The sequence below is a fragment of the Photinus pyralis genome, unplaced genomic scaffold (genome assembly GCF_008802855.1).
Source record: "Photinus pyralis isolate 1611_PpyrPB1 unplaced genomic scaffold, Ppyr1.3 Ppyr1.4_LG9, whole genome shotgun sequence".
NCBI lineage: Eukaryota > Metazoa > Arthropoda > Insecta > Coleoptera > Lampyridae > Photinus > Photinus pyralis.
Window position 1 is genome coordinate 22237779 of NW_022170878.1, and position 23904 is coordinate 22261682.

Below are 23904 nucleotides of genomic sequence, written 5' to 3' on the forward strand. Positions count from 1 at the left end.
CGCCTCTATATTTACCAGATGTATGATCATGATCTGTCATTCTTCAAAACAAATTATATGGAATTATTTGTATTGTTGGTTTATTCGGGAAAAATGTATTCTGTTATTTATTGATATCACCTTAAACACAATTTGCTTGAGTTTCCTTCATGTGCTACTTCTCAAACTCTTCTCAAATCAGATTTATTTATAATTGTATACCGGCCAAAATGTGCGATACTTCCTCCTATAAAATGGTAGATGCATTCCAGTAACCGGAATTCCTGTCAAAACGGGTATAAGCAGATTAAAAATGTGTAACACAGTAATGGACAATTAAGTAAACTTTATTGTGTCGTTTCTTCTATCAGTGCCATGCCTTTTTGTCGACATTAGACAAAAATATTCCTACCTTCAGACAGTTTAAGTTGACATTAAAACATCTACATCTTAAGTAAATAACAAATCTATGTAATGCTATAAATTGTTGTCGATGTGTGGAAAATTGAATAGATACGAAGTTTTTATGTGGGTAACTCAAAGTGCAATCTTACGTAACTTAGGCCTTTTTCAAATTCTGTAACAGCATAAAATACGAGATCGAAGCTTTCGCTACCTACAAGCCATATTTCTTGAAGCGACCAAGAATGGTATTTGCTTACCGTGAGAGAAGTAGCGATTTCCAGCGGTGCAAATTTTCCAATAGTAAACTTGACCGACTGTTGCCATCTTCCGATCAGCATTACGATCATTTTCTGAAATCTCAAATCAGTGCCGATAAAGTCAATTTGGTAGCACGAATACGCAACCTCCGCGCTTTCTATCATAACTAGACTGGAAAGGTAGCAGTCGGCGAAGAAGGGTACAATGCCCAGCAGTAGGTAGATATTGAAACGAAGAGACGGGAAGCTAAAGAACGGGCACTGTGTAACAGGTAGCCATTAATGAATTAATGGTGCCAAAATACTTACGTCCACCTGTAGGTACAGTATTAAACATATAAATAGCGATAGACTGATAAAACTGAAGAGTGTGCATCTGTTAAAGAGGGTCTCAATCGCTTCAGCAATTTTCATGAGCGATTCATGGTACGTAAGGGCACCCTTCATTTCACTATGAAAGTATTTCCATGGAATGTCACTACTGGCCATTGCACTTCGGGGTGCTCCTCGTTCTTGGCAGTAAGCCTCTTTGGCGTTTTCCACTATTTCTTTGACATTCATGCTTAGATGCTTAAAATGCATGCGTAAATGTATCATGGCGCACAGTTTCAATACGTTAATCATTATGTACTCGTTACCAATTCCAAGGTAGATAATAATCTGGAAAAGAAAGCAACCGGCATATCCGATGAAATTTAGGCTCCACTCTGACATGGACGAGAATGGTAAACCATTGCCGTTAGTTGAGATGTACCATCCACCGAGAAGCAGTATGACGAATATTGGTGCTAATGGACAAGTTGCGTCGCCCTTAAAACAAGAGTAGTCTTCCCTTTCAACACATTCACCTTTACCACTCGAGCGACGAACGTGCTTAACGCCTCCAGATGCTCATCTCGACCTTTCTTTCCCCAGACATCAACATCCTCAAGCAAGTCGAGCAGCGTGGCGAAACGCCGTCTCCGAATTCTTGCCGTCGTAATAAACGGGGCGGCTAATTTCATTGGATTTCAGCGAGCAAATTATGTGTGCAATGTATACATACTAATTAGTAAACCGATGCCGTGCATGGCCTCCTCAACTTTCTCACTCAAATCCCATTCCATTGAGTGCGCAATTACCCAATAAGTGTAAAAGAGTAACGGAAGTAGATATAGGCCCACCTTGCCGATGTTGTTTATCTCCGTATGAAGAATTAGTCCGGATAACCGCATCCAATTTCGTATTTTTGAAAAATACTTCCTTGTAGGCTTCGACATCGTCGGATTGTAATTCGGAAAAGCGTTTTGTTCTGGAGACAAATTCTAGCCTCACATATTATTTATGTAATTGCCAGGCGTTATAGAAGCGATAATTTGTGTTCGGATACTTTTTACTTCCGATCAATACGTGCCATTAATATCTCAAAGGTAATTCTATCATTGGGAATTGATCGACTGACCTGATGCACTAACTAATGCAAGCTTTAAAAATTAGTGATGCTTCACACAAATGAGAGAAAGGACATCATTACATTTGTCGAATATTTCCTGTCATGTCTACACCTTTACTTCCTGTCTCTCGATTATCACGTTTGTGGCACATCCTCGCCATACCAAGCCTTTTTCCTTCTAAGATCGGAGGGGTTAGGGAGATTCATAAATAAATCTATTAGGAAAGCAAACCTTTTCGCGTCATAGGAGAAGGACTTGTTCAGATCGATATTGGCGTTAGTTGTGAAGAATATTTTTGAGGATGGTTTGGAACCTAACAAAATCTGAAGGGCCTCAGAGTAAAGCATTCGAAAATTCTCTAAAAGACATCAATCTTGAAGCCCTCAAAAGGTACTAACCTGCGAAACATCTGAAGAACCTCTTAAGAGTATTTCGTTAACTCGAAGGATGTCTGAAAAACTCATAGATTGGTTCAAAAGTATATAAACCGTCGCAAAATGTCTCCTTGTATTGACGATGGAATTACTGACCGAAGAAATTTATCCGTGCTTGTCGACTAATAAATAGGCACAGAAAAATTCACTGGGCTGTTATCAACCACTCCGATAAGGAAGAGTTTATTCGATTTTCATGAATGCGTCTTATTACACACACCTCGACAACTATTTATAATTTACGCAAAATTGTTATTTACTTAAGATGTCTAGATGCTTTAATGTCAACTTAAACTGTCTGAAGGTAGGAATATTTTTGTCTAATATCGACAAATCTTTGAAAGGCATGGCACTGATAGGAGAAACGACACAATAAAGTTTACTTAATTGTCCATTGGTGTGTTACATATTATACCCTATACCCGTTTTTGACAGGATCTGGTTTAGGGAACGCATGAACCATTTTATAGGAGGAAGCATCGCACATTTTGGCCGGTATACAATTATAAATAAATCTGATTTGAGAAGAATTTGAGAAGTAGCACCTGAAGAAATTGTGTTTTAGGTGATATCAATAAATAACAGAACACAACATTTTTTCCGAATAAACCAAGTGCTTAAGGCGATATCAATACAAATAATTACATAAATACTAATAGTAGTAATATATGTGAAATATAATTTGATTTGAAGAATGTCAGATCATGATCATACATCTGGTAAATATATAGGCTCGTCTTGTAATAGCTGTAATTTGTATTGAAAAATATCCGACTCTATTGCATCACTATTTAAATTATAATAATAATAATAACAACCATTTATTTACATTCTTGTTGTAACAGAAACCTATAACCTATGTATAAATGTAAATGTAAAAAATGTCCAAAATGAAAATAACTAAAATATCATTTGTAACGTCCTTAGGTGTAACGACTAAGTTAAAAACTTGTTGTCACTACACCCCAAGGTGTACGTAGATAACGCTTTTGAACCGATCACAAGTTGAGAGTGATAAAAAACAAAGAGTTAGGGTAGAGTATCCGTTAAAATAAATAAATCTGTGATTCAAGATGGGAGAAATTATTATGGAGAAGTTCTTTAATAAATTTGATAAACGCATGATATGAAATTCACCACAAAACTGCTGTAAATGCGTGTAGTAACGCTTACAGGTTCGAGTCGTTTAAATGAATGCAAATAGTGCTGATAAGCACTAAATTGAACGCAACACTAGTAGGTAATTTAAATCGCCTTTACAAACATACCAATTTATAATAGTTTTGTAATAAGAAAAATACAACGAAATAATGAATCGACCACGAGGCGAACTACAACGAATTAATAAATCTACAACGAGGCGAACTACAACGAATTATTGTCTACAAATACCTCGAGTTCATAAGTGCACCAGGACTTGGAGGTCACTTTGTCGCACGATCGATGTGGAAGTCGAATGAATTCGGACCGCCCACTGCAGGTTGCTGTTCGCTTTTGAGCTGGACCAATCACAGGCAGGCTGGTTTATCTCGATCTCAGTTTGGTACTCTCCAGCTGGATTGCGCACGTACCGACAACGGAATCCTTGTCTTCTGTAATTTCGTAAATTTCCAATTTTCTTCGGCGCGCTGGGAAGAAACGTTTTCGTCTCCTACGCTGGCTCGATGGAGATTATTTCACTCGGTTCTTTTGCTTGCTTTTCTTATAAAAGTCGCCTTAACGCTTTATTGAACTGCACGCTTATAATTTGCGGGCGCGACTGACATAGATGTTGCTCCGTAAAACGGCGACGGGCAACTCTCTCCTGGTGCAAAGGAAAAAGGAAAAAGGCCAACGTGTTTCATTCCTCCGGCACCCCTGACTACAGGGATACCGGAGGCGGGCTGCTCAGGGCTTCCTGGCCCTCTTCAGCCAGAGAACGGGATTGTTAGGATGGGTAAAGTTAGGGATGGGAACGGAAGGAACGGAGATAGGGTGCTGAGGGGGAGAGTACTGCTCCAGCATTCGCCTCGTAGATTTCAACATAATGCTAGCATTATGCGAAGCTACGTATGTCTGAGGAAAACCCCCTGACAAAACCCCAGACAGAGCAGTCGGCAGCGGGATTCGAACCCACAACCTTCCGAATAGCATCGGTGAGCGCATCCACTGCGCCACGTGCCTCGGTCATCCTGGTGCTTGAAATCCCCGTATTTATACTTTCTCACTTAGTATCCACTGACCTCAATTCGCTTTATCGCGCAAACTCGCACATGTATAAATAGTTTGAACGCCCGTAACTTAAGCTATTGACACTTTGGCAGCGGAAGATAGACGGATTTGAATCGCTCTACTAGCTCTCAACTAATTATTTACAATGACTCGGACTTTGACCTTAGCGTTAATACTCGCTATTTCTATGCAGTTTTGTACCCTAGTTTACCTATTTACATACGATGAATGCAATTCTATTTACGTCGCGATATTTACTTATATTTAATTCTCTTTCTGCGTCATAGCGGCTATCTTTGAAATGCATACTCAGCTACAATAACTTAAAATAAACAATTCTCCTTTAAATGCATTCCCATTCAGTCACATCACTCATACTTGGGAGTCATGATTACATTTAGACTGGACACTTGAATCACGTAAAAATAAAAGTTTAAATAAGCTGTACAGAAATACTGTTACACCTTCATGTTAGTAGATTAAGGAATATTATGGACTTCCAAATTCCTGCCCACAGTGGGTACTACACGTTACAAAGTTTCCTTTAGTTACCTGTCTGCTTTTTTTGTAAAAGGTTCCACATGTTTATCAGTCGCAACTATTCAAAAGGAAAATTAAAAATCTTTTGAGATGAGATTCACTTTTAGATAGTTAAACGGTGCTCCCTATAATACGAAATAATAATACGCCTAGGTACAGTTGTAAAGGCGGGTGTTAATAATGTTGGTACCACCCAGGGTACCCCCCGGAAGTCACTTGGAATGGTACCAGAGTTGGACAGCTCGTTAATGGTCTACATGAAGCTCCTATTATAGCAGATGCCCCTTTTGGATGGATAGCGTGTGGAACAATGATGGAAACTACTGAATTGATTTAAACACAGAACAAATTTTGTATGGAAAAATCGAAGAAGAAACAGAAGATCTAGGAACCTTACATGAGATAGTGAAGCAAAGCTTTGGAATAGAAGATTTTGGAGTAAAAATTTATAAATACAACTTGCGATCTTCGGAGGATAGAAAGACGCTAAAAATGATGAAAAATACAGAAAAAAGGAATAAAGAAAGGTGGGAGGTCGTTTTGTTGTGGAAAGATAAAAATAAGAAACTACCAGAAAGCAGAAGAATTGGTAGGAAGAGATACCGGGCCTTTCTCTTGGGAAGGGGCTCGCAACCAAGCCCTGAGCAAGCGACTCTGCCCAGGTGAGATCACATTTCCGCATTACTCGTGGCAACTGCATGGACGATAATCTAGGCAAACTCTTTGTGGGTTTTAGCGAATACTAAACAAATATTCGTAGACCACTGAATGTTAAAAGTAGAAAGGTTTTTATTTCAAACGTTACAAAATTACTGTTGTTTATTATTCTCCCCATCTCCTTAGTTACCTCATCACTAGGTTAGTTCTCGACCACTTCGATATTTCGTTAACGCCACACCTTTCTGGACTCCTCGCCTGGTAGTTCCAAGAAGCCGGACCCGGTAGCATAGCAGGCTCCTCGAAAGAGGGGACGAGCTGTAATTTGTATTGAAAAATATCCGACTCTGTTGCATCACTCATTCATAATTTAAAAGATTATAATACTATTCTTTCAGTACTTTTAGAGTGAGGGTTGTAAATCCTAATCATCATCCAAGCAAGTAAGTTCGGTCGGGTATTATCTTATAGCTTTAAATAATGTTCAATCGTCTGCAATGATGCAGGTCTGGGTGACTTGCAGTATACCCGTCTTATTCAAGCTTCTGACCTCCCGACGGACCAGACGGCAGTATGCTATTCATTTTATCAACGGAGGAAAACCTGGTCGTGATGGAATCCTGTTTCTGTATGCTGAGTTCGGTTACCTTTCTTCTTGTGTCTCTGGGACGTGCGTGGAGTCCCTCGCACTTGGTCCTTCTTGGAGCTATCGTGGTCCGTGCCACCACAACTCACTTCTCCGAACCTGATTTACAGTTGTCCTTGGAGGAAACGAATCGGGTGGATTATCTTCTGCCTAAACTTGGTTCCAGATGGTTTTGGGTGTCATGGAGTAAATTTCGCTTATTCTTCTTTTAATTTGTATGTATCTCAACCATTTTTTAAGGTTTCTTAAGACCTTATGCATCTAAACTTAAAATTCCACTTTAGGATCTGTAATGAATCTCTTCAAAGAGACTGAAGAAACCCTAAAAATGTTTGAATACCAGCAGGATTTCTATAGAACTCTCAGAGAGTACCTAACAAGTGAGAAACGTCCCTAAGGGATTTTCACAGAATCTTTCTTTAAAAAATATCTACAACTTAGAAAGAAAGGGACTTCGTATGACCTCACAGAAAATCTGAGATAAATGTGATGGTTATTTTCTCATATGGGGAAGCATCACGATTTTTTAAAAGGTAAAATGCTTTAAAAAATATAGAATAGCAGAGTAATCAGGTCGGTCGATCAGTTCTTTTGAGATATTAATGGTACGTATTGATCAAAAGTAAAAAGTACCCCAGAACACAAATTATCGCCGTTATAACACCTGAAAATTACATAAAAGAAAACGCTTTTTTGAATTGGAAACCGTCGACGATGGTGAAGTATTTTTCGAAAATAAGAAACTGGATGCGATTAACCGGACTAGTGCTTTATACGGATATAGAAAGCAGCGATAATGTGTACATGTGTCTATTTCCGTTTTTCTTTTGCGCTTATTGGGGAATTGTACACTCAATGGAATGGGATTTGAGTGAGAAAGTTGAGGAGGTCATGCACGGCATCGGTTTACTAATTAGTATGTATACACTGCACACGTAATTTTCTCACTGAAATCCAACGAAATTAGCCCCTCCGTTTGTTATGGCGGCAAGGATTTGGAGATGACATTTCGCCACGTTGCTCGACTTGCTTGAGGAAGTTGATGTGTGGGGAAAGAAAGGTCGAGATGAGCATCTGGAGGCGTTAAGCACCTTCATCGCTCGAGTGGTAAAAATGCATGTGCTGAAAGAAAAGACTACTGATGTTTTTAAGGGCGACGGAGCTTGTCCATTAGCACCAGTATTGTGGGTACTGGCTCTTGGGGGATGGTTCTTCTCCACTAACGGCAATGGTTTACCATTCGGGTCTATGCCAGAGTGGACCCTGGATTTCATCGGATATGCGGGTTGCTTCCTATGCCAAGTTCTTGTCTACCTTGCAACCTGTCACGAGTATTTATTGATTAACGTATTGAAAGTGTGCGCCATGACACATTTACGCATGCATTTTAAGCATCTAAGCATGAATCTCAAAGAAATAGTGGAAAACGCCAAAGAGGTTTACTGCCAAGAACGAGGACTACCCCAAAGTGCGATGGTTAGCAGTGATATTCCATGGAAATACCTTCATAGTCAGATGAAGGGTGCCCTTACGTACCACGAATCACTCATGAAAATTGCTGAAGTAATTGAGACAATCTTCAACAGATGCATACTCTTCAATTTTATCATTTTATCGGTATTTACATGTTTAATACTGTACCTTCTGGTAGACGTAAGTATTTCGACATCATGAAATTTATTAATGAGTATTTGTTACACAGTGCCCGATCTTTAGCATCGCGTCTCTTCGTCTCATTTTTTATCTACTAATGGGCTTTTTGCCGTTCTTCATTGACTGCTACCTCTCTAACGTAGTCATGATAGAAAGCGCGGAGATTGCGTATTCGTGCTACCAAATTGACTTCATCGGCACTGATTTGAGATTTCAGAAAATGATTATAATGGTGATCGGAAGATGGCAAAAGTCGGTCAAATTTACTATCGGAAAATTTGCACCGTTGGAAATCGCTACATCTCTCACGGTAAGCATATACTATTCTTGGTCGCTTCAAGAAATATGGCTTGTAGGTAGCGAAAGCTTCGATCTCGTATTTTATGCTGTTACAGAATTTGAAGAAGGTCTAAGTTACGGAAATTACGTATGATTGCACTTTGGGGGTTCCACAAGAAAATTTTGTATCTATTCAATTTTCACGATTTTTTCTTATAACTCGCACATTTACTTATAGAAATATAAATGTTTTAATGCCAACTTAGAACAGTCCGAAAGTCTAATTTTACAGCATTTTTCTCAAATAGTACTGTCCGATCTCTGCCAGAGTGAAGTTTTAAAATAATATTTACGCTTATATAATGTTATAAAAATAAATATGGTAGTCTATCATAATTTTTAGGGAGAGTCAGTGCTCTTTACGAAAAACTATAACAGAGGCCTTAGGCCTGAACGTTTTGTGGAAGAACGTGGCAGCGGAGAGGCTGGGGGGTATTTCCGCCAGCGCCCGAAGAGAAGTTGTGCTGTACCCAGGCCAGCCCCGAGAGACTGCGCAACTCAAGATCTAAAATTCAAAACTTTCCCTCCCAAACTAACTGAACCCCATGGCACGTGATCGTCTAGACAAAGCTACCTAACTTGAATAACTGAATGATAGGACCATTTACTACGTTGTGTTTTTAAGAGTCGCTACAAGATATGTGTTGCCTGTCGGAGTGAGAATTAAGTAAGGAATACAAGAAAACAAGTACATGCTTTAAAAACGGAGATTTAATCCAAATAATTCGCTTTGCAAGATTAAATTTAGAAAATGGTAGTTCACCGAGTATACAAATATAACAATAGGCTGGGAAAAAAGAACTAACCAAGAAAAAAACCCAGCCAACAAATTAATATTGAACTTTATAGCAAAATTAGTTGTCTGTAATGGCACAAATGTATGTTGTCAAGTACATCAATACAATGTCGAACCCCAGGCTCCTAAAGAATCAATATTTCACACACATAACAAAAAACAATCATTAAAACATTATAATAATTTCATATAATAGGTTTGGATATTGGATGACCAGTCCAACTCCCACACCGAGTAGTCTTTAGTTGCTCTGGTCATGACATGTCAGCATTGTATGAAATCGCTAGGAGTTGGCCTCTCAGAAGAGCCTTTCACATAGGAAGGATATCCCAACTTGTTAACAAAACAAAAGGTCACAACGGGAACACGCCACACGCTTTTAGCGAATCCCTGCGCAAGTTAGGCCGGGCCTAGCCAGCGCCCTCATGTACGACTAAGCGGGACCCCAACCCATTCATTCAGACATCTCTAGGGCCAGTCCAACCCACTAGCACTTTTATTGTAAATTATGGCCCATTCAATGTACAGCAGAGAAGAAAAAAACACGTGTTCCACGGAAACGAAACAAAGGTAATCTTGACTTTTTCGTCGCACCAGGGTCGTTTTCGGGAATATTTAAATCGAATTTTAGCGGGCTAATTCGGTTCCATCACAAAGTGTAAGGAAATCTACATTGAATTTTTCTGTCTTTCCTGGGGGTACTCCATATCCCCCGACCCCCGGTCGTGCCTTCTTCGTCAAAATATTTAGTGCTTTTGGCACTTGTATCATAATTTTAAATTTTTAAATTCCTTTTTACCAAAAATCGACTGCACCAAAATTTCTCGGGAAAACACTTTTTCTTACTAATTTTGGTGCGTAGAATCCAAAACAATTCGTACTTTTTTGATCAGACTTCTCAATCAAAAGTTATAGACTAGAAACCAATTTCGAAAAAAAATTCAAAGGGCTGTAACTTTTGAACTAGTAGCCTAATCTTGGGACCGTTTGAAATTGTAGATTCTACAGGCCACATTCTATAAGAAAATTTTTTTTCCGGGTCGATCTGAGACAATTTTTTTTAGGGCCTCAAAAAAAGGCAGTGTATAACCTTCCTTTTTACCAAAAATCGACTGCACCAAAATTTCTCGGAAAACACTTTTTCTTATTAATTTTGGTGCGTAGAATCCCAAACAATTCGTACTTTTTCGATCAGACTTCTCAATCAAAAGTTATAGACTAGAAACCAATTTCGAAAGAAAATTCAAAGGGCTGTAACTTTTGAACTAGTAGCCTAACTTGGAACTGTTTGAAATTATGGATTCTACAGGCCACATTCTATATGAAAATTTTTTTCCCGGTCGATCTGAAACAATTTTTTTAGGGCCTCAAAAAAAGGCAGTGTATAACCTTCATATTTTACCAAAAAACGACTGCACCAAAATTTCTCGGGAAAACACTTTTTCTTATTAATTTTGGTGCGTAGAATCCAAAACAATTCGTACTTTTTCGATCAGACTTCTCAATCAAAATTTATAGACTAGAAACCAATTTCGAAAAAAAATTCAAAGGGCTGTAACTTTTGAACTAGTAGCCCAATCTTGGGACCGTTTGAAATTGTTGATTCTACAGGCCACATTATATAAGAAAAATTTTTTCCGGGTCGATCTGAGACAATTTTTTTTTCGGGCTCAAAAAAGGCAGTGTATAACCTTCCTTTTTACCAAAAATCGACTGCACCAAAATTTCTCGGGAAAACACTTTTTCTTATTAATTTTGGTGCGTAGAATCCAAAACAATTCGTACTTTTTCGATCAGACTTCTAAATCAAAAGTTATAGACTAGAACCAATTTCGAAAAAAAATTCAAAGCCCAATCTTGGGACTGTTTGAAATTGCAGATTCTACAGGCCACATTCTATAAGAAAATTTTTTTCCGGGTCGATCTGAGACAATTTTTTTTAGGGCCTCAAAAAAAGGCAGTGTATAACCTTCCTTTTTACCAAAAATCGACTGCACCAAAATTTCTCGGGAAAACACTTTTTCTTACTAATTTTGGTGCGTAGAATCCAAAACAATTCGTACTTTTTCGATTAGACTTCTCAATCAAAAATTATAAACTAGAAACCAATTTCGAAAAAAAATTCAAAGGGCTGTAACTTTTGAACTAGTAGCCTGATCTTGGGACTGTTTGAAATTGTGGATTCTACAGGCCACATTCTATAAGAAAAATTTTTTTCCGGGTAGATCTGAGACAATTTTTTCTTCGGGCCTCAAAAAAAGGTAGTGTATAACCTTCCTTTTTACCAAAAATCGACTGCACCAAAATTTCTCGGAAAAACACTTTTTCTCACCATACCCCCCAGATCCCCAGGTTGTATTTTCTTCCCCTAAATGTCTGCTGCTTTCGGCTTACATCATAGTTTTTAGGAAGAGTTGGTGTCTTTTACGAAGAACTATAGCAGAGGCCTTAAGAGTGAACGTTTTGATTAAGAAAGTTGCACCGGAGAGGCCTGGGAGGTACTCCATATCCCCCAGTGGCCGAAGATCTTATGATACGTATAAGGAAATGAACGTTGAAGTTTTCTTTCTTTCCTGAGGAGTATTATTCCATACCCCCCCCCCCTCCGACCCCCTGGTTGTACTTTCTTCCCCTAAATATTTAGTGCTTTTTTGGGTTTGTATCACCATTTTTAGGAAGGGTCGGTGTTCTTTACGAAAAACTATAACAGAAGTAGGCAACTGTAATGATATACTTGTTTATTTTTCTGTCGTTCCTCCAGACCCCCCCCCACCCCCTGTTGTACTTTCTTCCCCAAAATATTTACTGGTTTGGGTTTGTATCATAATTTTTAGAAAAATTCGGTTATGAAAGCCCTTCGACATGATCGTTTCGAGGAAGTATGGAATACCCCCCAGTGGCCGAAGGTCTTATGATACTTGTGATATAAATATTTGTAACCACTGGAAATATGGCTTTTATTAGCTTAAAGAAATCAACTAGACAATTCAATGAACCTTGACAATAACGATAAATGACTATCAGATGATAACTAGATAAAATATCATATCAACTTGTAAGGAAATGAATGTTGAATTTTTCTTTCTTTCCTGAGTCGTATTCCATACCCCTCACACCCCCTAGTTGTACTTTCTTCCCCAACATATTTCCTGCTTTCGGTTTTCATCATAATTTTAGGAAAAGATGGTGTCTTTTACGAAGAGCTATAACAGAGGTCTTAGGCCTGAACGTCTTGATCAAGAAAATAGCACCGGGGGGTCTGGGGGTATTCAATACCTATTTCCATACCCCCCCCCCCCCAGCCCCGTCGCTCACTGATCTCGAACAAGAGTCGCACGGGAAAGTTATTTCGATGAGACCTTTCATTGGAATACCATGAAGGGTAGAACGTGTGTTTGCCCCCACCCCACCCCCCCTTCCATTTCCTACAGTTTAACTTAGCACCACTAAAGGCATGCGTATGCAAAATCTGAGACCAATTAATCGACTTTTCCCAATGCTTGGAAGAACGCCATTGTGGTACCGCTACCTAAGATAAAGAATGCTCAAGATTTTAAGGACCTACGGCCAATTAGTATTCTTCCCTGCTTGTCAAAAGTTCTTGAAAAGATCATGGCTTCACAAATACAACACTTCTTAAACAGTGAGAAAATGTTACCTCCGATGCAGTCAGGTTTTCGTCCGGGGCATAGCTGTAATACGGCACTTGCATTTGTAACCGATACAATCTTATCTGCGATTGACAAAAATAACTTAACTATGCTGATATTATTAGATTATTCAAAAGCATTCGATAGAATTTCTCATAAATTGCTTACATCCATCCTTAAGTACAATAGTTTCAGCACTTCGGCTGTGCACCTGATTGAAAGTTATATATCCAACCGCACTCAGTGTACTAGGCTTGATGGAAATGTGTCTACCTCTCTCTCTCTCTGTTATGGCGGGTGTACCACAGGGATCTGTCTTAGGACCATTGTTGTACATCATCTATACCAGCAAAATACAAGATTGTCTTAAACATTGTATGTATCACCTCTATGCGGATGACACGCAGTTATTCTATACATTTCCAGCTCATAAAATTGAGGATGCGAATAGCCTCATAAATTCTGATTTGCAAAGTTTAGTAAACACTTCTGAAATGCATGGTCTAAAACTTAATATTAACAAGTGCAGTGTCATGTTATTTGGTCGAAACAAAATCCGAAACAATAACATCTCGCAAGTTGCAATACAAATTAAAGACAGTTTGCTTCCTGTAGTGTACAGTGTCAGAAATCTAGGTGTTGTGGTAGATAATCAACTTCGTTTTAAAAGTCACGTGTCAGGACTCCTTCGAAAAGCCTATCTTAATCTAAAAATGATCTTTAATTTAAGGCATAGCCTCAATCGTAAGATTAAGGTAATGCTTTGCGAATCCTTAGTTCTATCACATTTTAATATATATACGGCCCATGCCTGGACGCAAGTGACGTCAAACGAGTGCAACGCATGCAAAACTCTTGTCTTAGGCTCATCTTTGGTCTAAAAAGATATGAGCATGTTAGTAATAAGTTAAGTGAGGTTAAATGGCTTAACATGTCAAATCGTAGAGTGTTACACGCAGCATGCCTCTTATACAACATCATTTCCACGAAAACACCAGATTACCTATACAGCAAAATTAAATTTAGGCATAATGTCAATATTAGAAACAAAAACTTCACTTCTTTACCAAGTCATAATACCAGTATTTTTCAAAGATGTTTCACTTACAATGCTTCAAAAATTTATAATTCCTATTACAACGTTTTCACTGATTCAAAGTTTTCTTCTCTAAAATCTTTTAAAAAAGCAATGTATACCTTACTTATGGATAGACAGCGGAGTACTTGAAACTGTTGAGTCACTTAAAGTTTGGCACAAACCCAAATTATGCAATTCTGCCATTTGTGGTCGAGTATTAAAAGCTCGATAGAATGGGGTTAAGTGGTAGAACAGACAGTGTGGTACCCTCTTGGGTGCCCACCAGTCTGAACTTTCGCCCCTTTGAGCTAACATGCTTTTTTTTTTTATTTTTTTTTTATTCATTAGAATATGTAATATCATGTTTAGCTCAATAAATGCCTATTATTATTATTATTATTATTATTATTATTATAATTATGTAAACGCAATGCACGTTTTACTTTCAAAAACAGCATCTCAGGAAATAATTCGTGCGGGGCCCCCTTTTAGATGGCCGTCTGGCACACCTTCAAGGTATAGGCTACCTACTGCAAAACATTCCAGGACTCTAGGACCATTCTCTTAGAAGTAGTTCAAAACGGTAGAAGTGGATCCGGACGGACGGACGGACGGACAAAACGCAAACAATACCACATTCTTAAAAAATGCGCTAAAAATATAAAGCAGAGATTTAAGAGAGTTCGAAGAAACAGAATAATTAAAAGATTTGCAGAAATTTTTGAGGAATAAGTTCATGAAAATAATGCATAGGTACTTGCATCCCCTGGACAATACATCGATTTCTGTTACATCGTCCACAATTCCATGAAACAAGTACTGTTGCAAGTACCAGTTTTCGGGTCATCTGAGTGTCTAATTTAATAAACTAAACAAATATAGAAAACGAGCTCCATTTCATTGAAATACTTTCATAAAAAAAGTTTGCAATTCGGCTTATAAATGGTCGAGATGCGAAAAGGGCACTGTGAATGTTGATCGATTAGGCTTAATTTTTGGAATTGCGTTTTATACGGCTAAAGCTATACGCAAATTGAATTTCAAGCAATTCGGTTCATATCTCACGGAAACGTCAAAAGGGCCTTCCTTATTTTTTGGGCTACAGTGCCAATTCACGAACTCCGATCTACAAATTTGATAAAGAATCCATCTACTAAATTTTATCGTAATCGGTCGATTCGTTATCGAGATATCGTGCTAACGGACGGACAGACAGCAAAATTATAAACTCGCTAGGAGCTCGTTAATAAATATATTGGTCCGTAAAAATTAGGACAGATTTTTGAAAATTTATACAATTCATTTGAAAAAATGTGCATACTCCAATAATTGCGAATTTCGTCAAATCTGTATGGGATTAGTTAATTATTATAATTGAGACTGGAAAATACCTGAATTGGATTACTTGTAGGAGGGAAAAACCTAGCTATCCATGCAGAAATTGTTTATAAAAACGGGTTGTGAAATTGGTAAAGTAGTCGCGTGTGTGTTTGCCGTCGGTGATTACGTCCTCAAAAGGACAAGTTGGTATATAATTACGTGCGGAAGAAGTGCTTAATTGCAGTAATTAATTAAACCTGATTGCCTACGAATATTTCCCGCTGTCCTTAGCACACAATCGGCAGGTACGCCTTATGTAAATAAATACTAACGCTAATTTAGGGTTTTAAATTATTTATAATAAACGCCCGTGGGGGTTTACCAACATACCGTCGTCGTAATTGCAATACGATCTACCTTTCATTTCGTGCCTACGTCAGTAGCCAAGTGGAAAAACCAACGTTCCGCCCCAAAAACCAGAATGAGGCATAAGGCACCACGTAACTGCTTTAATTTTACGGTGGGAAGTGGAATTTAAAGGGCACAAAAATGCAGTTGCGAAATTAATCGTATCTTGTCACGTAATTGAAGAATGTACTGACTGTACAGTATTTTATGCTGTATTATAATATATTGTGTAGACATTCTACATACTGTAAGTGGTGCGAAGGCATTAGGTGAAGAACGAATAAGGGACTTATGTTTAGCAGAAGAGAGCTAAAGTAAAAATGTTCAATTGTGGGTTTCATAAGTTGAACTTAATTTTCCAAATATGAATTTGCGAGTTTTTAAGTATTTTTCAGTTTTTCATTCACCACAAATGTCTTCCCTGGCCCCAAATCGGTCACACTGTTTTATTTTTTAATATAACTTGAGAAGAGAACTTCAGGGGGAAATTTAGCAAAGCTTGAGGGTAACGTAAACGTAAAGGGCATTTGAGGTACTTCAGAAGAACTGCAAACGGGCGTGAAAATTATTTTTATTCACAGAAAAGAAGAAATTTGGTAACTAAACCCAAGGCTTTCTCATTTCTACCACTTTCGAAGTTATGTACCTATTTCAACAATCAAGTTTGACCGCCCTTGTTCACTAACAAGAGCAAAGCTGAATTTTTTGTAACGAAAAATAAGTCAGCGCGTTTAAATAATCTGTCCTTGACCGAACGACTCCAATTTATACGATTGTATTTCACAATGAAGTTTTAACTTCTTCTGGTTGCACAATAATTCCTTTTATGGTGTAAAAAATGACACAGTTTCTTACTCTCCTTCTAGATAGTAATTGATTCTACTGTAAAACTCGCGGAATTTGCATGTTCACACTCAAATGTTCTAAGCTGGAGTTTTCTATTATGCCCGAAAAGCACTTCGCATATATTTACTTAGCTGGGACCGAAAGTCTTCCAAGTGACTTTCTGGTAGGGGTCAATATTCTGGGTTGAAGTCCGGAGGGCAGCTTTGAGGAGACAAATTTTTTCCTGTAAATAATTGAAATCCGCTCGGACCAATGGCGATCTCCGGTTAAAGCGAGGAGGCTTTCTTGTAAACTGAAATTTTCCTTTCACTTTAAAGGTCGCCGGGGATGCGAAATACTATCGGTGCAGAACTTGAGACGACAAAATCTTCCAAGTGACTTACTGGTAGGGGTTGAAATTCTGGGTTGATGTCCGAAGGGTAGCTGTTTCCCATTAAAAAATCGAAGGAGTATGAAATGCAACTGAAGCGGTGGAGTCACACCCCTGGGGTGTACGTGATTCTCAGAGGAAGTTCCTAAAAAACCCTTAATGATAGCAGACGGTAGGATTTCGCCTGTTATTGCGAATCCTTAGGTCGTATTCGTCTTCCTTGGCTGGTTCCGATCTTTTTGCCATTTTTGGAGCTCTATGGTTTTCAACTAGGTTTTCAAGCTTGTTCAAATTTCTGAGATTTGGGCACAACACGAACACCTTGCTACTCGAAAATGGGGGAAGTCGTTCAATATAAGCTCGTTCAATTTACCGATTACTACAACAGCTTCTCTTCAACTTCTTTTATTTATTAGCCTTCGGTAGTTCGCACTCAATCGGTGAGCTTTTAAAATTAAACGGTTTAGTTAGTTAAATTAAATTTAAAGTATAATAATTAAATCGAGTATAAATCACTTTCAACACAAACGGCAACCGGAAAGTGGCGGAACGGGACGGGCGGACTCGAACGACACCAGAGGATGAGAACTTGCCCCTGGGCATGGTTTAGGAAACTGCAAAATGGATGCCACAGAAAACACGTCGGAGAAACGCTCTCCAGAAATCATGCTGGCAGCGGTGATCGGCTTCTTGCGAAAGATCTGAAAGCAGAATTACAGACACGGTAGCTCAAGAAACAAAGCACATATTAATTAGCGGTATCTACGGGAAAGCAAATGCAATAAAGCGAAACAACATCCCCCCTTATAACTAATGGAATAGAAAGTAGCAAAACCTTACCTTGCAATTAAACGTAGTGGTAAAAATTTCTGTGCAAGAAAATACAAAAACGGTAAATACGGCGCAAAATAAATTTACGGAAAGTGCTACAAATGTGTACGGTACTTACAAATGTCACTAGGAAAACACCAAAGGCAAAAGATCGATGATTTAAATACGGTACGGTTGCCGAAGTAAATTTACAAAAAACCAAAAAAATGACGGTACTTACGAAGGTAACTTGCGAAGATGCAAAGGCAAAAAGATCCTCTCTAAACAACTGCTTTACCTTTTATAAAATTCGGTCAGCGTACCAAATGCGAAAGCGTTTAAAATTAAAATTTCTTTAATTACCTTGACGGGAACGGTTGCAAACGGCGAATTAATTACAGTTTTTGTTTACGGTATTTTGGCACGACATTTTTTCTGCACTGCAAACTAAACAGACAGACAGACAGACAGAACTACACAGACGACGAGACGGCACACCACATACTTTTGTGAATGTTCCGCTCTAGTCCAATTGGGACGATTAGAGCCGCGGCCCCTTCCAGCATCCTTAGGCGAAGGACGTTGAGGGATGGGATGGCTCTAGAGGGAGATAGTAAAAGGCTTAGGTATAGATCTTTGGGCCCTTTTTGACTTCATCGCTTGCTCACTGTTCCTTTATTCTCTTCGCATGATCGTTGTTTTCCTGATCTATCACACTATCGTCTTCGGTTTTATCATCACCTCGTTGCGTCCACTTCTTCAGCTTCTCGGCGCTTTAGGTACGACCTTTTCAATTGCTTCGACTTTTTGACCTTTTTGGTTTCCTGGAATTTTTCAAATTTCCCATCTTTTTCTGTTTGTTTAACATTTACGGATACGACTGAATTAATTCACCTAATCATTTATACATATAAACTACATACTTGAAGTGCTAATTGGACGAGTTTTGTATCAAAAACGTGCAATTAACGCAGATAAACACACGTTGTAATCGTGTCACGCAGTATGTTCGCCTGCTGATAAATTGCACGCTCGCTAATCTTAATGGCGAATACTAAAAAGTGCATGCCAATATTTTCCATTGGTTTATGAAGCAGTTATTGCTCAGTTGCGATATATTACTTACAGATTTTATGCTACTCAATTAAGGTAGTCGACGGAATTTTTATAATTATCGGATTTCCCCAGTAAATTATGTTTTAATTGTCCACACGCGCTTCCATTCGCAAGCGAGTGATTTGGTCGAGAGCTTCTGTGCACCAAATTTGGCCCGTTTCTGTTTGGACTAAAGTACAGCAAGTTGGTAAGTATACCATAACGATGTCTATTTACCTCTTATCCAATGGAAGAGGATACAGTCACCGCGGCCTTTAAAAGTCCCATAACACCTCTCAAAAACTAATAAACTAAACAAATATAGAAAACGAGCTCCTGGGTATGGCTATAGCATGTGCAAAACCAAAATTTTAAACCAGATATTAGTTTTGCTTTTACTTAAGGTGTATATGTATGCAATTTCATTTAATTGGCACTACACATCCCACACAAAACCAAATTTGGAAAATGGCGCTACATTTGCTTTCATTTCAAGTGGCTATGTATCAAATTTCATTTAAATCCCTCCATAAATAAGAAAGTTGTCCCTGCGCATGCGCAAAACGAAATTTTGAAACTGGCGTTAAATTTGCTTTTATTCCAAGTGGCTATGTATCAAATTTCTTTAAATACCTTCATAAATATATAAAAAAGTTTGCAATTCGGTTTATAAATGATCGAGATGCGAAAAGGGCACTGTGAATGCTGATCGATTAGGCTCAATTTTTGGAATTGCGTTTTATATGGCTAAAGCTATACGAATATTGAATTTCATGCAATTCGGTTAATAACTCACGGAGATGTCAAAAGGGCCTTCCTTATTAATTATTGGGCTACATTGCCAATTCACGAACTCCCCTCTACAAATTTGATAAAGAATCCACCTAATAAATTTTATCGTAATCGGTCCATTCGTTATCGAGATATCGTGCTAACGGACGCACAGACACCGCAAAATTATAAACTCGCTAGGACCTCGTTAATAAATTTAGAAAGCTCTCAAAAGATCTCTCTAAGAATAATAAAGGGTCGGTCCGTAGAGTTTCTTAAGGTTTTTGTCGTCTCTTAAGGTTTTCAAAAGCTTTTAAAGGGCCTTTAAGAGACCTTTTAAAAACCTCGTTCTTAAACGAGAAGGGAAGCTCAGGAACTTAAAACTTAAAGGCTGGCTTTTAGAAACTTTAAAAGCTCATATAGGCGCTTACAGCGTAAGATTGTTTAGGAACTATTGGAGACTTTTAAGGACCTATAATGGCCTTTAAATGCCCCTTGAAACCCTTGGAGTTTTCTACATTCTAATAAATAAAATACTGCACAAAGATTATTGAAAGCCCTTAAAAACCTTGAAGACCCTGTTGGAGGCTGTAAAAGCCAGTAAGTGTGGATGCCATTGAAAACTGGTAAACAAGTTTTGACCTAAAAATTCGTATCCAAAACAAGGCGTATTTTAATTCCATGAAATTAATTTTTCCTATCAATTTGAAGACAATACAAAACCAGTCAGGTGAAAGTGTAACGTCGTAAGTTGTTATCTTTAGAACGTATGCCCATTTTTGTAGTTAAGTTTTTGATGTGTTTCTAACGTAGCAATGGACTTCTTTTCCAGGTATAATATTATGCTTCTATTTGTGGTAAATTAGGTTGTGCATATGAAGGAATTCCAAATTCTGTTCCGCTACGGTCTAAAAATGATCAATTTTGACAACATTTCTATCAACCATCTCATTTGAGAGGAGTTGCACCAGAAGCCTATCTTTTTTTAACATTTTTGCTCCTCTACTTTATCTTTCAAGGAGCACACTGGAACTGGCCAAAGACGCAATTTGAACGATACGTAAATACATTTGTTAAGGGCGCAGAAACTTGAAACAATGATGGAAAATGGCTAGAGGGTTGATGTGGCGCGCCGTACGGAGTACAACAGGATTCAATGGGTGAAAAATAACGTAATTGGTGTTTATGATCCACTCTCTTACATTTTCGGATGATATGAGACGAATCATTGATTAAAATGTAAGGTGCAATAGTATATTAAGTATTAAGGTCAGTAGGTGTACTTTACCGGTTGAGGATAATAATTGCAAACCGAGAGCGCAGGTTTGCAATATTATCCGAAATCGGTTAAGCACCTACTGGCCGTGGTGCTTACGCTATTTTTTGCACGATTAATTTATAATTGATATAAACTAAATTCGAATGTAGGTATCAATGTATCAATGCATATTTTGTTCAACGTAGTGAAGGATTGAAATCGCCATCAAGCTTATGGTTTGATTATTCCATGTTGAAAAGTATGATTTTTCTAAGAAGGGGTGTTGATATTTCTAAATACAGTACGCTGATAGCATTTTTGAAAAGAAAGAACGTTGGGTATCAGCCAAAAAATCTAGCGTTTTTTCTAAAGCAGATTTCCATAAATTTCTTACGGAAGCACCCGATGACACGTACTTGGTGGTAATGAGTTATTAACTAACAAGATTGAAACCGCTCAGAAAATTTTATGTGGAACTTCAGGGAACCCTTCATCATCTTCGTTGCCATCAACAGAACCTGCTATTTCATACCTCTATCGACTGCTGAGTGTGAAGAATCTGTAAACACCGTGTTTTCCAATTGCCTGTCTAATTCCCGAACTAATTTTTGTAACTTGCAAATGTACATTTAACTTCTACATTAATAAACAATAATTTGATTTTTGACACATATCCTACTTGTCGCTTGTTACTATAACTGTCACTTGGTTGCTAAGCACGTTGCTATGATACACTTACCGCCCTAGGTTGGTAAGTGCACCTTACCGCCTTGAAAATGAATTAGTAAGTAGCCGACAATAACCGATCGTGCAAAAAATATTTAACCATTTGACGTCCTTTGTCTTTACTTTTTGCACCGTCAAGCATTAGAAAAAGCGTGTCACATCAACCCTCTAGTCATTTTCCATTATGTTTCAAGCTTCTGCACCCTTACCAAATTTATTCACCCTTTAACGTCCCTTTCCTTTATTTCTTGCGCCGCCAACAACGAGAAAAAGCGTGTCACCTCTAGCCATTTTCCATCATGTTTCAAACTCCTGCGCCCTTAACAAATTTATTCACCCTTTAGCGTCCCTTTTCTTTACTTCTTGCACCGCCAACAACGAGAAAAAGCGTGTCACATCAACCCTCTAGTCATTTTCCATCATCTTTCCAGCTTCTGCACCCTTAACAAATTTGTTCACCCTTTAACGTCCCTTTTCTTTACTTCTTGCGCCACCAACAACGATAAAAAGCGTGTCACATCAACCCTCTAGCCATTTTCCATCATATTTCCAGTTTCTGCACCCTTAACAAATTTTTTTACCTTTTAACGTCAATTTTCTTTACTTCTTGCGCCACCAACAACGATAAAAAGCGTGTCACATCAACCCTCTAGCCATTTTCCATCATATTTCCAGTTTCTGCACCCTTAACAAATTTTTTTACCTTTTAACGTCAATTTTCTTTACTTCTTGCGCCACCAACAACGATAAAAAGCGTGTCACATCAACCCTCTAGCCATTTTCCATCATATTTCCAGTTTCTGCACCCTTAACAAATTTTTTTACCTTTTAACGTCAATTTTCTTTACTTCTTGCGCCACCAACAACGATAAAAAGCGTGTCACATCAACCCTCTAGCCATTTTCCATCATATTTCCAGTTTCTGCACCCTTAACAAATTTTTTTACCTTTTAACGTCAATTTTCTTTACTTCTTGCGCCACCAACAACGATAAAAAGCGTGTCACATCAACCCTCTAGCCATTTTCCATCATATTTCCAGTTTCTGCACCCTTAACAAATTTTTTTACCCTTTAACGTCAATTTTCTTTACTTCTTGCGCCGCCAACAACGATAAAAAGCGTGTCACATCAACCCTCTAGCTATTTTCCGTCATCTTTCCAGCTTCTGCACCCTTAACAAACTTTTACACCGTTTAGCGTCCCTTTTCTTTACTTCTTGCACCGCCAACAACGATAAAAAGCGTGTCACATCAACCCTCTAGCTATTTTCCGGCATCTGTCTAGCTTCTGCACCCTTAACAAAATCTTTTCACCCTTTAACGCCCCTTTCCTTTACTTCTGCCTCCACCAATATTGAGAATAAGCGTGTCACATCAACCCTCTAGTCATTTTCCATCATGTTTCAAGCTTCTGCGCCCTTAACAAATTTATTCACCCTTTAACGTCCCTTTCCTTTACTTCTGCCTCCACTAATATTGAGAATAAGCATGCCATATCAACCCTCTAGTCATTTTCCATCATGTTTCAAGCTTCTGCGCCCTTAACAAATTTATTCACCCTTTAACGTCCCTTTCCTTTACTTCTGCCTCCACTAATATTGAGAATAAGCATGCCATATCAACCCTCTAGTCATTTTCCATCATGTTTCAAGCTTCTGCGCCCTTAACAAATTTATTCACCCTTTAACGTCCCTTTCCTTTACTTCTGCCTCCACTAATATTGAGAATAAGCATGCCATATCAACCCTCTAGTCATTTTCCATCATGTTTCAAGCTTCTGCGCCCTTAACAAATTTATTCACCCTTTAACGTCCCTTTCCTTTACTTCTGCCTCCACTAATATTGAGAATAAGCATGCCATATCAACCCTCTAGTCATTTTCCATCATGTTTCAAGCTTCTGCGCCCTTAACAAATTTATTCACCCTTTAACGTCCCTTTCCTTTACTTCTGCCTCCACTAATATTGAGAATAAGCATGTCATATCAACCTTCTAGCCATTTTCCATTGTTTCCAACTTCTGCGCCGTTAACAAACTTTTCCACCCTTTAGCGTCCCTTTTCTTTACTTCTTGCACCGGCAACAACGACAACAAGTTAAAAAGTAGGTAATCGTAAACGATTTACATAAAGCGCATTTCCACTTGCATTCATTTCCCATTTGTAAGATGCAACTTCTGTTAAAATCGTAAAAATCCGGCCACAAATATGAAAGATAGCGTTC

General features: G+C 38.3%; 2 protein-coding genes and 1 long non-coding RNA gene across 4 annotated transcripts in view; 2 read left to right on the plus strand and 1 right to left on the minus strand.

Annotated features, from left to right (window-relative positions):
- Nucleotides 1-7675: 7675 nt before the first annotated feature.
- Nucleotides 7676-8628, plus strand: LOC116180090 (odorant receptor 4-like). The gene is made up of 3 exons (XM_031499923.1): nucleotides 7676-8215; nucleotides 8265-8525; nucleotides 8572-8628. Exons 1-3 carry the CDS (start codon nucleotides 7676-7678, stop codon nucleotides 8626-8628), a joined length of 858 nt encoding a protein of 285 aa, XP_031355783.1.
- An 8783-nt stretch (nucleotides 8629-17411) lies between these two features.
- On the minus strand, nucleotides 17412-18871 carry LOC116181466. The gene is made up of 3 exons (XR_004147254.1): nucleotides 18756-18871; nucleotides 18196-18685; nucleotides 17412-17723 (listed from the first exon to the last, which is right to left on the minus strand). It is a non-coding gene; the product is annotated as an uncharacterized LOC116181466 (long non-coding RNA).
- Nucleotides 18872-18955: 84 nt separating this feature from the next.
- The window catches only part of LOC116181465 (proton-coupled amino acid transporter-like protein pathetic), a 66546-nt gene continuing 61597 nt past the window's right edge, over nucleotides 18956-23904 (plus strand). For both annotated transcript variants that reach the window (XM_031501849.1, XM_031501850.1), the window contains exon 1: nucleotides 18956-19135. The gene's annotated coding sequence lies outside the window, so the exon portion shown is untranslated. The remainder of the gene's footprint in view (nucleotides 19136-23904) is intronic.